Source organism: Notolepis coatsorum (genome assembly GCF_963971535.1).
Source record: "Notolepis coatsorum genome assembly, chromosome: 12".
NCBI lineage: Eukaryota > Metazoa > Chordata > Actinopteri > Aulopiformes > Paralepididae > Notolepis > Notolepis coatsorum.
The window spans coordinates 10,347,556-10,362,994 of NC_140176.1; the positions used below are offsets into that span (position 1 = coordinate 10,347,556).

General features: G+C 41.4%; 1 protein-coding gene across 1 annotated transcript in view; it reads left to right on the top strand.

Annotated features, from left to right (window-relative positions):
- The first annotated feature begins 5,898 nt into the window (after positions 1 to 5,898).
- tagln3b (transgelin 3b) overlaps positions 5,899 to 15,439 on the top strand; it is a 16,374-nt gene continuing 6,833 nt past the window's right edge. Inside the window, 2 exon segments of the mRNA XM_084325648.1 lie at positions 5,899 to 6,002; positions 11,333 to 11,557. Of these exon segments, the coding sequence (XP_084181774.1) occupies positions 11,378 to 11,557 (180 nt within the window). The 5' untranslated portion in view covers positions 5,899 to 6,002; positions 11,333 to 11,377.

Sequence of the window (15,439 nt, forward strand, 5' to 3'; positions counted from 1 at the left end):
CTGGAAAAACGGGCGGGTTGACAGGTATGATTTCAATATGTGCGTCTTCATCATGCATGCATGCAGACCTGTGTGGTGTGGACTATGTGTGGTTCTGTAATGTTACTCATACTTATAGCCTATGTCAGCACTGCAAGCGTCACAGTAAAGTCCTCCCTGTGAGGCATGCGCAGCACTGCTGACCCCCCCCCCCCCCCCCCCCTGCTGTAATATAAAGTGAAATTGTACCATGCCTCAATGTATCAACTTTAAACATACACTAAATGTTAATGTTAGAAATGTTAATTTCCATTATTTCCACCATGTGCAACATTTCCTAAGAACAGCAATGTCCATTCTATCAACTCCAAATCTGTGCTATGAACTCAATTATCCCGGTGCATGCAGAAGTAGAATTGCTGTCTTGTTATGGATGACTGAGTAGAAATGAAAAACGGAAATCTTGTTTTATTAAAGTAGTTTTGACATGTGATATTTTATTTTATTTTATTTTATTAGACATTTAAAAAAAAAAATACAAGATTCCAGAAAAACGTCAAGGATGCTACACAAAAAAGTCAAGACTTATTTCCATTGTGGTCCTTGATATAGATAAAGATATAGATAAAGATATTGTTTCATTGTGTATTGATTAACTTTACATTTGCGCTTCATTAGGCACATGGGTCTAATACAGCAATGGATTATGGGTAAATGCAATGTTAAAGCAGTGCCAATGTAAGACTGACTTTACATTAAACGAATGACAATAATATAGTATAAAGTAGGGTATTATTTGGACTAAAGAATGGTGTTGTCTCACCCTACTCGCATGTTGAGGGAGAGCCCCATACATTATACACTGAGAAACCACGGCCGAGAGTGAGCTCTCCGGGAACAACCCCACTTTGCCCGACATATTTCTCCACACACCAAAAGTTAGTGCCAACCGCCAATAAAAATCAGAAGAAGAAGAAGAAGCTTTCTCTGCAACCGTCTGACTTCCTCTGCTACTATAATCTACACTGCTGCCACCTGTCGTCACAGAGGGGAATTGCAGCCAATTTGTATAAATAAAAAAAACTGGAAAAATACGGGAAAATATTTTAACGGGAGGACGGCGGGAGAGAAGGTTGAAATACAGGAGATTACCTGGAAAAATGGGAGGGTTGACAGGTATGATTTCAATATGTGCGTCTTCATCATGCATGCATGCAGACCTGTGTGGTGTGGACTATGTGTGGTTCTGTAACATTACTCATACCTAGCCTATGTCAGCACTGCAAGCGTCACAGTAAAGTCCTCCCTGTGAGGCACGCGCAGCGCTGCTGACCCCCCCCCCCCAAATATAATGAGCTCCCCCGAAGACCATGGTATGGTTTGCACACTGTTGAACTGTGGCACTCTGTAGACAGACGGGCTTCATCTGGACTAGTCATCCACTTCAAATAACTCCCAATTCGATTTAAAAAGGAAATTGCTCTCATTGAGACGAGCTGAAAAGAAGACAACAAACCCATTGTGCCTCCTAGTCCTAGACATGATGGTTGGCGAGTGGTCTTCAAACATGTTTATATGTACCTTACCACTATGTTTCCCTATACTACTATACCTACCATACTAATGTGTGTCTATAGGTTCGAATTATCACCTGAGAGCTATGGGGGCCCCCTGAATCTTTTTTTTTACTATTTTTTTTCCTGGAATTGTGGCTGTTTTCTAAGTCATATTTAGAGGAATATCTCATTAGGATTAGTCTAATACTAAGTAATAATGACATCACACAACATTCTAATCATTAGACCAGGGGTGTCAAACTCATTTTCACAGAGGGCCACATCAGCATTATGGTTGCCCTCAAAGGGCCAAAGACCGTATTAATGTTAATGTAATGTAAAATAAATGTAGCTACTCATTTACATATTGTTAAACATGTTGTTTCTGTATTTATTACTTATTCAAGTTATACATATTGCATATGCATTTGCATAGATGTAAAAATATATGTTAGCTTATGTTATTTTAACAAATAATTTTAGTTTATCAGAACCCCATATTACTCCATCAATCAATGATCAAACCATTCAAGTAAATAACAAAGAAGAATATCATCAAATACAAGCTATGACATTAAGTTTGTTCAAAACCTTTTTGTCACAGTCAAGAAGGGCAGAACTAACAACTGAGCTGCAAAGAACACGTGGGACAGATGTAGCAGATGTTACAAAAACAAATGGCTGCACACAACCTTGCAGAGGCCACTAATGGAAGATAGTTTAATTAACTTTAATTAACAGATTGCAGAATGGGTACAGTACAGTACAGCTCAATACACACAATTGTTAAGGGAATGCAGACCAGAGAAAGACTTTCGACTTGTTTACTTCAGGGTCCCCCATTTTCAATTCATCATAACATATATGACACACACGACATACAGATAGACAGTACAGATACATTTATGACATACCAGATTTGCAAATACAGTACTGTTTGTGATACAAAAAGAGTCCAGAAATGAGAGAAGAGAAGAAGTACCCAGAGACAGATCTACAGTATTGGTACAGTATATTATCCTGTAAAACAATAAAGTCGTGATGACAAAAGTTGGCTATAAGAGAATAGTCTACACACTAGATCAATATGTCTGCAGATGTGCTATACAAGCTCATAAGATAAGAGTGTAATACCTTATTAGGTAGCAGTCTATTCAAAGGTTAAAACAAGGTTTCCCCCAGTAGATTAGGCTTATATTAAGCTACTCTCCCAATCTAATTTATATTATCACAAGAAATAAGAATTCTAGATCCAAAATTGAGTCACTTGTTGTCTACAGCGGTGACTTCTCTTTCTTTCTGCCCTCCTCAGTTCCTCTCTACAGGGGTGTCAAACTCATTTTCACAGAGCAGCGGTGACTTCTCTTTCTTTCTACCCTCCTCAGTTCCTCTCTACAGGGGTGTCAAACTCATTTTCACAGAGGGCCACATCAGCATTATGGTTGCCCTCAAAGGGCCAAAGACCGTATTAATGTTAATGTAATGTGAAATAAATGTAGCTACTCATTTACATATTGTTAAACATGTTGTTTCTGTATTTATTACTTATTCAAGTTATACATATTGCATATGCATTTGCATAGATGTAGAAATATATGTTAGCTTATGTTATTTTAACAAATAATTTTAGTTTATCAGAACCCCATATTACTCCATCAATCAATGATCAAACCATTCAAGTAAATAACAAAGAAGAATATCATCAAATACAAGCTATGACATTAAGTTTGTTCAAAACCTTTTTGTCACAGTCAAGAAGGGCAGAACTAACAACTGAGCTGCAAAGAACACGTGGGACAGATGTAGCAGATGTTACAAAAACAAATGGCTGCACACAACCTTGCAGAGGCCACTAATGGAAGATAGTTTAATTAACTTTAATTAACAGATTGCAGAATGGGTACAGTACAGTACAGCTCAATACACACAATTGTTAAGGGAATGCAGACCAGAGAAGGACTTTCGACTTGTTTACTTCATCAAGGTCCCCCATTTTCAATTCGTAATGAAATTGCTATTATGTGTCTGCATGAACACACAACTGTAACTGTACTCAAAAATAACAAAATAAGGGTTGTCTCAGTTCACAACTATATTGGTCAAGTTTTGGGTGGGACTTGTTTGCGTCCCTACAGCTTCTTATTCAATTGAGCGAGATGCTCGGTTATGTCACACAGCCAGCTTGCATCTGACAGTTCAGACAATATTTCTTCAACCCTTTGTTACCTATTCCGCCTGGATCTTTTTTGTATTTTGGGCTGTAAAATTGTCAAAGAATGTCTGAGGAGTAAGTGCTTTTGGCTTTTTTCCTTTGTTACTTCATCAATACCTCAGATGTTCAACACACATGTATGTGTAAGAATGTGTAATAACTAAGGCTGTCAAAGCTTTATTAACGCATTAACCCACAATTATTTTAACGCCGCTATTTTTTTACCTGCGCTCTTGGGGGGCCACATCAAATGACGTGGCGGGCCGCATTTGGCCCGCGGGCCATGAGTTTGACACCTATGCATTAGACTATTGTGTGATGTCATTATTCAGGCTCATTCTTAACCATCAATATTTGTTCATTTTCTTACTCACCTCTGATATATAATGCCATATTTACTTATTTGCATTTTGCATCTGAAAAAATACAACAATTTAATTTGAAAAATTAGACCAAATTTATGAACTTGAATTAACATTTATTTGTCTGCACTTAGAAATCAAAAACTAACAAAATAATCTAATGGAAAATAAATAGTTGTATGGCACAACAGCAGCATTTATCAGGATACAGTAAGTAACATTATCATCTGATAATAAAATGAACATAAAATAAATACTTGTATAAATCAAAATAAATAATGTTATAAACAAATGTGCACAGGTAATCAAGAACTGTATGAAAAATAGTAGCAGCATCTTCTTAGAACAACAAGAAGAAAAGTAACTACTGCAGCATGTCACCGACATGCAGACTGGAAGAGCCGGGATTCAAACCACTGACCTCTTTTATCCAAAGCGAGTAGTGACGACTATATTCTCTTCCTCAACTTCTTGCTCTGAGAGCTAGTCACAGTCCCATTCATCCACTGCTCTGCCAAATGGGCTCCAAATGATTTATTTAACAATATCTTGGCGTTTTTACATGGAAGGCAGCCAATGCATCCCTCCTTGGCAAATAACCAGTCATATTTATTTTTCCAAAAGTTCCACTGACTCGGACCCCAGCATTGTGGTGGTTGAGTAGCAGCGCAGTCCAGGTCTAGTGGTGGAGACTCGGGTCTGGCAGTGGCAACCGGCGCGGTAACAATAACAGGTGCACTGCGCACAGGAGCAGCAGAGCTAACACTAGTACTAGCACTAGCAGTGTCAACTTCAGTGACAGTAGCGCTGCTAGCTGCTACACTAACAGCGTCAGTCTTTGGCCTTTTTATAAAACCAAAGCTGTCCAGCTTTGTACAGCCTTGCGGCGGGTTGAGCCTTTTTTTTTCTTTCTTTTTGGCGGCATGTGGCGTACTGTTTAGTGTTTATGTTTTTAGTTGCAGGACACAGACCGGCAGCTTTCTGTTTACAGCAGCTGCTTGCTGCTTCTTCTTCACTAGGTTGCAGTAGCGTTAAACTTATGGGCGACGCATAGCGGCTTGGAGGTGAAATGCAGCCTATTCCACAACATTAATTACTCAGTTCTTTTAAAAACTGAAAAGAAAAATATGATCTATTAACAATTTATTTAGGTAACATAAATAATACTAATTCGTAAAAAAAAAAAAAAAAAAATTATATAAATTTTTTGAGAGACCCCCACAGGGGCTCTTGACTATGGGGGCTCAGACTATAGCTATGGTGGCTGAGCCCCCATTGGCCCCCTCATAATTCGAACAATATACAATTATGCAACTCAAGTTCAACAATGTTTGATAATGATGTACCCCTCCAAAGCGACATTTTGTTCGCTTTGTATAAAAGCATCAGCTAATGTAATGTCCTTATTATGTTTTGTCTTGACTTAAGACATTACAAAAGACATGTACATATTTGTGCTCTTGTTGTACTTTAGCTGCCATCATGAGTGTTCTTCTATAACTTGTGGTAAATCCCTACTCCCTGGAGGCTGACTCTGAGCAGTGTTTCAGCTCTAACGGCAATCTCTCCTGGAGTGTCGTCATGTCGCATTGTATGTGTGATCTCAGAGCAGGACCCCCCCCCCTCCTCTAGAGCTCGAGCTCTCTTGCATAAAGCGGGCAGCAGCGCGTGCCACTCCCAGACAACGACCCGCGGCCTCGCCCCACGCACCGCACGCACGCACGCGCCTCCTCCCGCGCGCTTCATGGATGCTCAGCGGCTCCAGCATCACATCCTCCTCTGTCATCACAGCGCGAGCCAGCGGACCACCAGCCACAGCGCGAGCGGACCTGACTATAGTACAGTAGCACGGGACGAAATAAAGGGACCTTTTTTTCACTTTTCTTCTCTATAGTAAGTGCACCCGCACCTCTTTTTACTGGAATATCAATATTAAGAATTGCATGACGCATTTAGGACGTATACGCTTACTTTTATTTCGACGTGGTGGTTGTAGTTATATAGTAATGGATGACGCGCCCGGCGTGATGTGGAACATTTGTCATCATAGACTACGTCAGATTTTTAAAACGTGAAATGGGAAGAGAAAAGATGCAATATCCGTTTTGACTCATGTATTTTTTTTCACTTATATTTAGCTTTTTACTTTACTAGGCTAATCAACGCTCAGGAAATGCGTTATGGCTGCAGCTAGCCCCTTTCGTGACTGCGATGCAACCCTCGCTTGAATACGCAGTCACTGGCTCCCACGTTACTAGGCATATTAATGTGCGCCTCAAGCACTGCTTAAAAGCCGAGCGGTGGGTCCAAAATATATCAGATATACATTTCAAAGGTACTCACCGTTGCATTAGGGTTTCACACACACACGCGGCGGGGATTGAAAGCTCGGCGTTGCTAATAAACATCTTAAATCATTTTTATAAACTGGTCAACACTGCTCAAAACGGCTGTATTTCCGGCGTTGGGTGCATGATGCGCATGCGCTGTGATGGCGCACCAGGCAGCCAAATACGGAAATACAGCCGTTTTGAGCAGTGTTGACCAGTTTATAAAAATGATTTAAAATGTTTATTAGCAACGCCGAGCTTTCAAACCCCGCCGCGTGTGTGTGTGAAACCCTAATGCAACGGTGGGTACCGTTGAAATTTATATCTGATATATTTTGGACCCACCGCTCGCTTTTAAGCAGTGCTTGAGGCGCACATTAACATGGCTAGTAACGTGGGAGCCAGTGACTGCGTATTCGAGCGAGGGTTGCATCGCAGTCACGAAAGGGGCTATAGCTGCTGCAGCCATAACTAATAGGATTGGCTGCTGGTCCTGTGTGCTCGGGACGGCTGCCAGGGCCGGGACCAGGGGCCACACCCATCCCCGCAGACGCGCCGGGTCTCAGGGTGTGCGCGTCTGGTGGGACCCTGTGAACTGTGGGGGACGCAGGTGTTGAAGTGGAAGGAAGGGGCTTATTTTATAGGGAGGACATCCAGTCTATATGTGTGTTCAGTGTTCAGTGGCATGGTTTAGCATAGTATTCTACAACTAGGTATATGGATCTGATATGAGGATTAGATTAGATTAAAAGGTAGTGTCATCATATACAGTACAACGAAAGTAAGTTTGGCATCCAACCAGAGTGCAAATGTAACAGTAAAGTGCAATATACAATGTACAGGCGATTAAACTGGATATAAATTATATAAAGTGCACTACTGAGTAATAGTGCTAATCAGATGTATGTTGTAATATTTATATGTACAGTCATACTGGTCAGCAGCATAACTAGAGTATAGGTAAGGGATAGATATAGTATAGATATGTAAAAAGGATTACAGGTACAGACATGTGGATATATATATATATATTAGTGCTGTCAGGCGATTCATTTTTTTTATCTAATTAATTACAGGATTTGTAATTAATTAATCTAATTAATCGCATTTTAATCACATAACCATTTTATGCCTGATATTCTATATTCTATAATAATATTTCAAATTGCATGTGTCCAGGCAGAATTCAGTACTTGTAGGAGCCCAAGCTATATATTTAGGTTATTGTATTATATAATTGTCATAATAGAACATTCTAGAACATTTGTGGATGTCATAGCCGAACATTCTAGAACATCGAACATTCTAGAACATTTGTGGTGATGTCATGACCGAACCTTCTAGTTAGAACATTTGTGTATATATATTCAGCAATTCTCTCAGCCAGGTCAGTGTGCATCTTGAAACCATGCTGAGTGGTACTGAACAGATAACAACATAGATTTTTGGCTTTCCAGTGTGGAGGAATTTTCATGTGTCGAGTTGGCGGTGATTTTGGAGACTGGAAAAATACAGTTTTCTTACCTTGTAGTAGTGAGTAGTGAATATTTAGGTAAATAGATTTAGGACCACTTCTGTAAAGAAAGACTTCGCTGTGGAAGAGAAATAAACCATTTGGATATCTTTGTTTTACACTGGAGCGGCTGTGGACATTATTTTTCTTTATCAACGAACGTACTCAAGAGCAGTGATGCCACAGATTACTTGTAAAAGTAATCCGATTACTGATTATTGATTACTCCTTTAAAAAGTAATCCAAGTTACTTTACTGATTACTTGATTATCAGAGTAACTTAGTTACTTTGAAAGTAACTAGGTTACGAAGTCGTCGTCGTTCCCCCAACCGTTTTTTTTAAACGCTTTATTGAAAGTGCATAAATTGTTTTTAACTTGTTTCTCTGCACATAACGTAAATTGTTAAACTAGTGCTTCAGCTTCTGTACCATCAAGTATGGTAAAGCAACAGTCTATGATGCTCACAGCATTAGAGCAGCCAGCCAGTGGTTTTACAAAACCAGTGTATCCATTCACATCTAACAAATGCAGGCTGAACTATTCAATTATATCAACTGTAACTATTAAATTGTTTTTATAAATGTCTCTCTATAAACATACAACTCTCTATAAACATACAATCAGTCTCTCTTTAACATGTAAATTAACTGTAACAAAGAGTGACACGTTCAGCCGAACGCACAATTGGAGGGGGGCTCCCCACTCTCCAGAACATTTACAACAAGCGTTGCAAGGGGAAGGCTAAGAGAATTATTAAGGACTCGAGCCACCCGAACAACTGCCTCTTTGAACTGCTGCCGTCAGGCAAGCGACACAGGAGTCTCAAGGCGAGCACAGAAAGACTCAGAAGTAGCTTCTATCCCCAGGCCATCAGGCTGCTAAACGAACAATGAATGAACACTACACAACAACAACCACCAAACACACATAGCACACACATCCACACGCACACACTCACTTTAAACAAACACACTGTAGCACCCACTACACACACTTTATAGCACACACCCACTTTAAACAAACACACTGTAGCACCCACTCCCCACACTTTATATTTATGGATGAAGGATTGCACTACAACTCGTACACCTTACTGTAAATTGTACCTAAAATTGTACCTCATCCCACTTCTGCTTTGCACTAGATAGTACTGTACATTAGTACACTGCATAGTATTGTGTATTGTATATTATATGGTAACTCAGAACATTGTACATATGTCTATACCGAACAACTGTGACCTCATTCTTCTTCTAAATTCATGCTATATTATGTTATTATGTTATTTGATACTATCTTGTCTAGCACAGTCTCTGGAGCGTAACAGTAAGAAGCATTTTGTATGAAAGTATTCTGTACTTCTGTATGACAACTATTAAAGAACTTGAACTTGAACTTGAAATCTGGCAAATAAGAGCTTTTGCTCTGCCAATATACGATGAATTGAAAATGGGGGACCCTGATGTAAACAAGACGAAAGTCTTTCTCTGGTCTGCATCCCCTTAACAATTGTATGTATTGAGCTGTACTGTACTGTACCCATTCTGCAATCTGTTAATAAAGTTTTCATTCATTCATCAAATATACATTAATCAAAAGGGAAAGAAACAATCTCTCTCTTTTGCTGTTTGGCTGGCCTCCGAGTCCTCCTGTACCTACTAGTCGAAGCGTCGGCTAGTGTTGTGATTCCAGATGCTTTCAATGCAATTGGATGTGCTGTTTTTAGCGGTAGACAGTATTTTGTTTCCTCCGCATATGAACGTGAAGTAGTGACTGACGAGCGTTTTGGGATGGAAGTCTGAACAGAAACTCACTTTTAATTTTGCCAAGCGTTTTGGGGTGGAATTCTCCGACGACGGAGCCCTGCTGTCACACGATTGGCGCATATGTCACATGACGTGCTGTGAAGACCCGCCCTACTCTGCCTCTGATTCGCAGACTGTGGATGGGGAATGTGATTGTACCAAAGCAGAGTCACTCACAGACAGAGTGTCCAGTCACGCCGCGGCCCGCGGGACACATTCTTGTGTAACCCTTTCACTGCCACACTACGTCACTCCCAAAAGAAAAACAGCTCAAAATGTATTTTTGACTGTCGAAAACGAAATAAAATACTGCATTCCGCCTGCATTATGAATTTATGATGAGATAGTAACGAAATAGTAATGCACAGCCACTTGGACAAGTAACTGCAATCAGATTACTGGCTTTTAAAGATTAACGCGTTAGATTACTATTTTCGGGGGAAAGTAATCAGATTACAATAACGCGTTACTTAGTAACGCGTTACCGGCATCACTGCTCAAGAGTAAGTAATTTTAACCAGTAGAGTGGAACATCGGCCCTCATAGTACTGTATCTACAAAACCTTCTGTTGAATCATCTTCCATTGATTAATTTGCTTAGATTTTTCAGGTCTGGTCAATTTTAGCATGGTGTTATTCACAGTCAAAGATAAAAAAAAAATTATTGATATTCTCATTTGGTTCATTACAATTTACTCAAGCCTAGTAACAGTATTTCTGACACTGGGAATACATTCCCTGAGATCCATAGATGTCCCTAGAATCAGATACCAAGAACATGCAAATGGACCATATAAAAAAAGTCTGTAAATGTGTATTCTACGTTCTTATGGAATGAATGAGATAAAACATTTTTTTTATTTTTTTGTAATTAATTTTGAGTTAATTTTCATAACGCGATAATTTGCTGTGTAATTAATTAATCAAATTAACGCGATAAACTGACAGCCCTAATATATATATATATACATATAGAGCATAGAAGTGCTCCACATATATACACCATAAGACATAATCAAACCAATAGTTTTAGTCTTGTCATGTGTCAAATGCTCTTTTTTCGTTCATCATATTTAGTCACCTTTATTTTTCATTTTAGTCTTAGTCAGTTTTAGTCAACTACAGGTCTGAACATTTTAGTCTTAGTCAGTTTTTGTCAAAATTTTGACTTTTTTGTTTTAGTCTAGATTTAGTCAGGGGAAAAAGCTTTGTTGACGACCATATTTAGTCATCATTTTCGTTGACAAAATTAACACTGCTTATAGGCCATGGAAGTAACACATTATTTCCCCTTTAATCATTTTCACAGGTTTGTAATTTCAGCTACCAATGAATGGAAGCGGACAGAGCCAGTATAGCCTTCGGGAGAGGTGTTAGTTGGACAATGCCTATAGGCTAACCGGCCATGTCCGCTTCCATTCATTGTGCTAAGCTAGGCTAACGTGCAGCCAGATAGCTTTCTACAGAGAGGAAACTGGTATCTATCTTCTCGTCTCTCTCTCTGGAGAAGACGGTAAGCTAATTTCCCAAAATGTCGGCGTGTTCCTTTAATAACTGTTGTCTGCTCTCGCAGTATAGGAGAGTAAACCGGTGTAGTAGAACCGTCGGGTGAGCTGCCATGGCAAACAGGGGACCCACCTACGGGTTGAGCCGGGAGGTCCAGGAGAAGATCGACCAGAAGTACGACCCGGAGCTTGAGGCCCGGCTGTCGGAATGGATCGTGGCTCAGTGCGGGGGGAACCTGGAGAGACCGCAGACGGGCAAGCAGAGCTTCCAGACCTGGCTGATGGATGGCTCTGTGAGTGCCTTAACCCTTTCACTGCCACACTACCAGAGGGTTAACCCCTTTCACTGCCACACTACCAGAGGGTTAACCCCTTTCACTACCACACTACCAGAGGGTTAACCCTTTCACTGACACACTACCAGAGGGTTAACCCTTTCACTACCACACTACCAGAGGGTTAACCCTTTCACTACCACACTACCAGAGGGTTAACTCCTTTCACTACCACACTACCAGAGGGTTAACCCTTTCACTACCACACTACCAGAGGGTTAACCCTTTCACTACCACACTACCAGAGGGTTAACTCCTTTCACTACCACACTACCAGAGGGTTAACCCTTTCACTACCACACTACCAGAGGGTTAACCCCTTTCACTACCACACTACCAGAGGGTTAACCCCTTTCACTACCACACTACCAGATGATTAACCCCTTTCACTGCCACACTACCAGAGGGTTAACCCCTTTCACTACCACACTACCAGAGGGTTAACCCTTTCACTGTCACACTACCAGAGGGTTAACCCTTTTACTACCACACTGCCAGAGGGTTAACCCCTTTCACTACCACACTACCAGAGAGGGTTAACCATTTCACTACCACACTACCAGAGGGTTAACCCCTTTCACTACCACACTACCAGAGGGTTAACCCTTTCACTACCACACTACCAGAGGGTTAACCCCTTTCACTGCCACACTACCAGAGGGTTAATCCCTTTCACTACCACACTACAGAAGGTTAACCCTTTCACTACCACACTACAGAAGGTTAACCCCTTTCACTACCACACTACAGAAGGTTAACCCTTTCACTACCACACTACCAGAGGGTTAACCATTTCACTACCACTACCAGAGGGTTAACCCCTTTCACTGCCACACTACCAGAGGGTTAACTCCTTTCACTGACACACTACCAGATGGTTAACCCTTTCACTGCCACACTACCAGAGGGTTAACCCTTTCACTACCACACTACCAGAGGGTTAACTCCTTTCACTGCCACACTACCAGAGGGTTAACCCTTTCACTACCACACTACCAGAGTGTTAACCCTTTCACTGCCACACTACCAGAGGGTTAACCCTTTCACTACCACACTACCAGAGGGTTAACTCCTTTCACTGTCACACTACCAGAGGGTTAACCCTTTCACTACCACACTACCAGAGGGTTAACCCTTTCACTACCACACTACCAGAGGGTTAACTCCTTTCACTACCACACTACCAGAGGGTTAACCCTTTCACTACCACACTACCAGAGGGTTAACCCTTTCACTACCACACTACCAGAGGGTTAACTCCTTTCACTACCACACTACCAGAGGGTTAACCCTTTCACTACCACACTACCAGAGGGTTAACCCCTTTCACTACCACACTACCAGAGGGTTAACCCCTTTCACTACCACACTACCAGATGATTAACCCCTTTCACTGCCACACTACCAGAGGGTTAACCCCTTTCACTACCACACTACCAGAGGGTTAACCCTTTCACTGTCACACTACCAGAGGGTTAACCCTTTTACTACCACACTGCCAGAGGGTTAACCCCTTTCACTACCACACTACCAGAGAGGGTTAACCATTTCACTACCACACTACCAGAGGGTTAACCCCTTTCACTACCACACTACCAGAGGGTTAACCCTTTCACTACCACACTACCAGAGGGTTAACCCCTTTCACTGCCACACTACCAGAGGGTTAATCCCTTTCACTACCACACTACAGAAGGTTAACCCTTTCACTACCACACTACAGAAGGTTAACCCCTTTCACTACCACACTACAGAAGGTTAACCCTTTCACTACCACACTACCAGAGGGTTAACCATTTCACTACCACTACCAGAGGGTTAACCCCTTTCACTGCCACACTACCAGAGGGTTAACTCCTTTCACTGACACACTACCAGATGGTTAACCCTTTCACTGCCACACTACCAGAGGGTTAACCCTTTCACTACCACACTACCAGAGGGTTAACTCCTTTCACTGCCACACTACCAGAGGGTTAACCCTTTCACTACCACACTACCAGAGTGTTAACCCTTTCACTGCCACACTACCAGAGGGTTAACCCTTTCACTACCACACTACCAGAGGGTTAACTCCTTTCACTGTCACACTACCAGAGGGTTAACCCTTTCACTGCCACACTACCAGAGGGTTAACCCTTTCACTACCACACTACCAGAGGGTTAACCCCTTTCACTACCACACTACCAGAGGGTTAACCCTTTCACTACCACACTACCAGAGGGTTAACCCCTTTCACTGCCACACTACCAGAGGGTTAATCCCTTTCACTACCACACTACCAGAGGGTTAACTCCTTTCACTACCACACTACCAGAGGGTTAACCCCTTTCACTGCGACAATACAGAAGGTTTCACTGCCATACGACAAAGGGTTAACCCTTTCACCACCACACTACCAGATGGATAACCCTTTCACTACCACACTACAGCCGGTTAACCGTATGTAGTGTGGTAGCGAAAGGGTTAACCGTCTGTCGTCATGTGGTAGTGAAAGGGTTAAGTACCTGTACTCAAAATAGAACTAGTCCATTAATAATGTAATACTCAATTTTACAAAGCAGCCGCGTTTAAAGGGATACACCTCAGTGTTAAATGGACTGCATTTATATGGCGTTTTTTTTTATTTGATCCAAATAAAAATCCAAAGCTTTACAACGTGTGCCTCACGTTCACCCGTTCACTCACACATTCACACACTGACGACCGGGCGAGGTGCCGACCTGCTCATCGGGAGCAGTTAGGGGTTAAGTGTCTTGCTCAAGGAGGACACTTCGACACGCTGCCAGGAGGAGCCGGAATCAAACCGAGAACCTTCCGACTATACCAGACGACCGCTCTACCACCAGAGCCACTGTCACCTGAGCCACTGTTGCTCTGACCTCAGACATTTTCTTTCAAATGTATATAATATTAAACAGGGATTGGAATTAGGGATGTCCGATATTATCGGCCTACCGATATTGGCATAGAAATGTGATATCGGGAAATATCGGTATCGGTTTTCAAAAAAAAAATATATATATATATATTTTTTTACATTTATTTAACCTTTATTTACCCAGGCAAGCAAGTAAGAACAAATTCTTATTTTATTTATTGTCAAAAGTATGCATAATGTTGTGTTAATTACACAACAAGAGATATGTAATGTTAATTACCTGAAATTATTCCGTTTTGGGGGGGAAACCCTGCATATATCGGTATCGGTTGATATCGGTATCGGAAATTAAGAGTTGGACAATATCGGTATATCGGTATCGGTAAAAAAAGCCAATATCGAGCATCCCTAATTGGAATTGAAGAATTTGAGCATTAGCCCACCCAGCTACTATCCATACCATGTCTATGAGTATGAGGTCTTGTTCACATTGTAGCTAAAAGGACAATTTAGCAGTAGCTACGTCCCTGACCAGTATACTACTGTGTGCACGGCACGCATTTAATAAACAAAGTGATATGGTGTCAGCTTTGCCAACTCGACCGCAGAGTTGGGATCAATTCCCTTTCAATTCAATTAATTCAGAAGGTTGTACTATATCCAACCTATTGATGAGGACATGCGAATGAACATTCCATCATCCACAAGTGAACAGCAATTTCCGGTTTACATTTTGAATTGATCCCAACCCTGGCCTGACAGGATGCTGCACGGTAGCAGCAGCCCGTCCTGCAACAGAATGGAACAGAGGGCTCTTATGTGATGTATTGACTCCTGAGTCATTAACCTAAAACCCTCCCCTGAGAGCCTCTCTATAGTATACTGTCAAGTCAGTAATGTCCAGCCAGCTCCCTCTCACACTCTAACCCCTCCCCCCCCCTCTCTCTCTCTCTCTCTC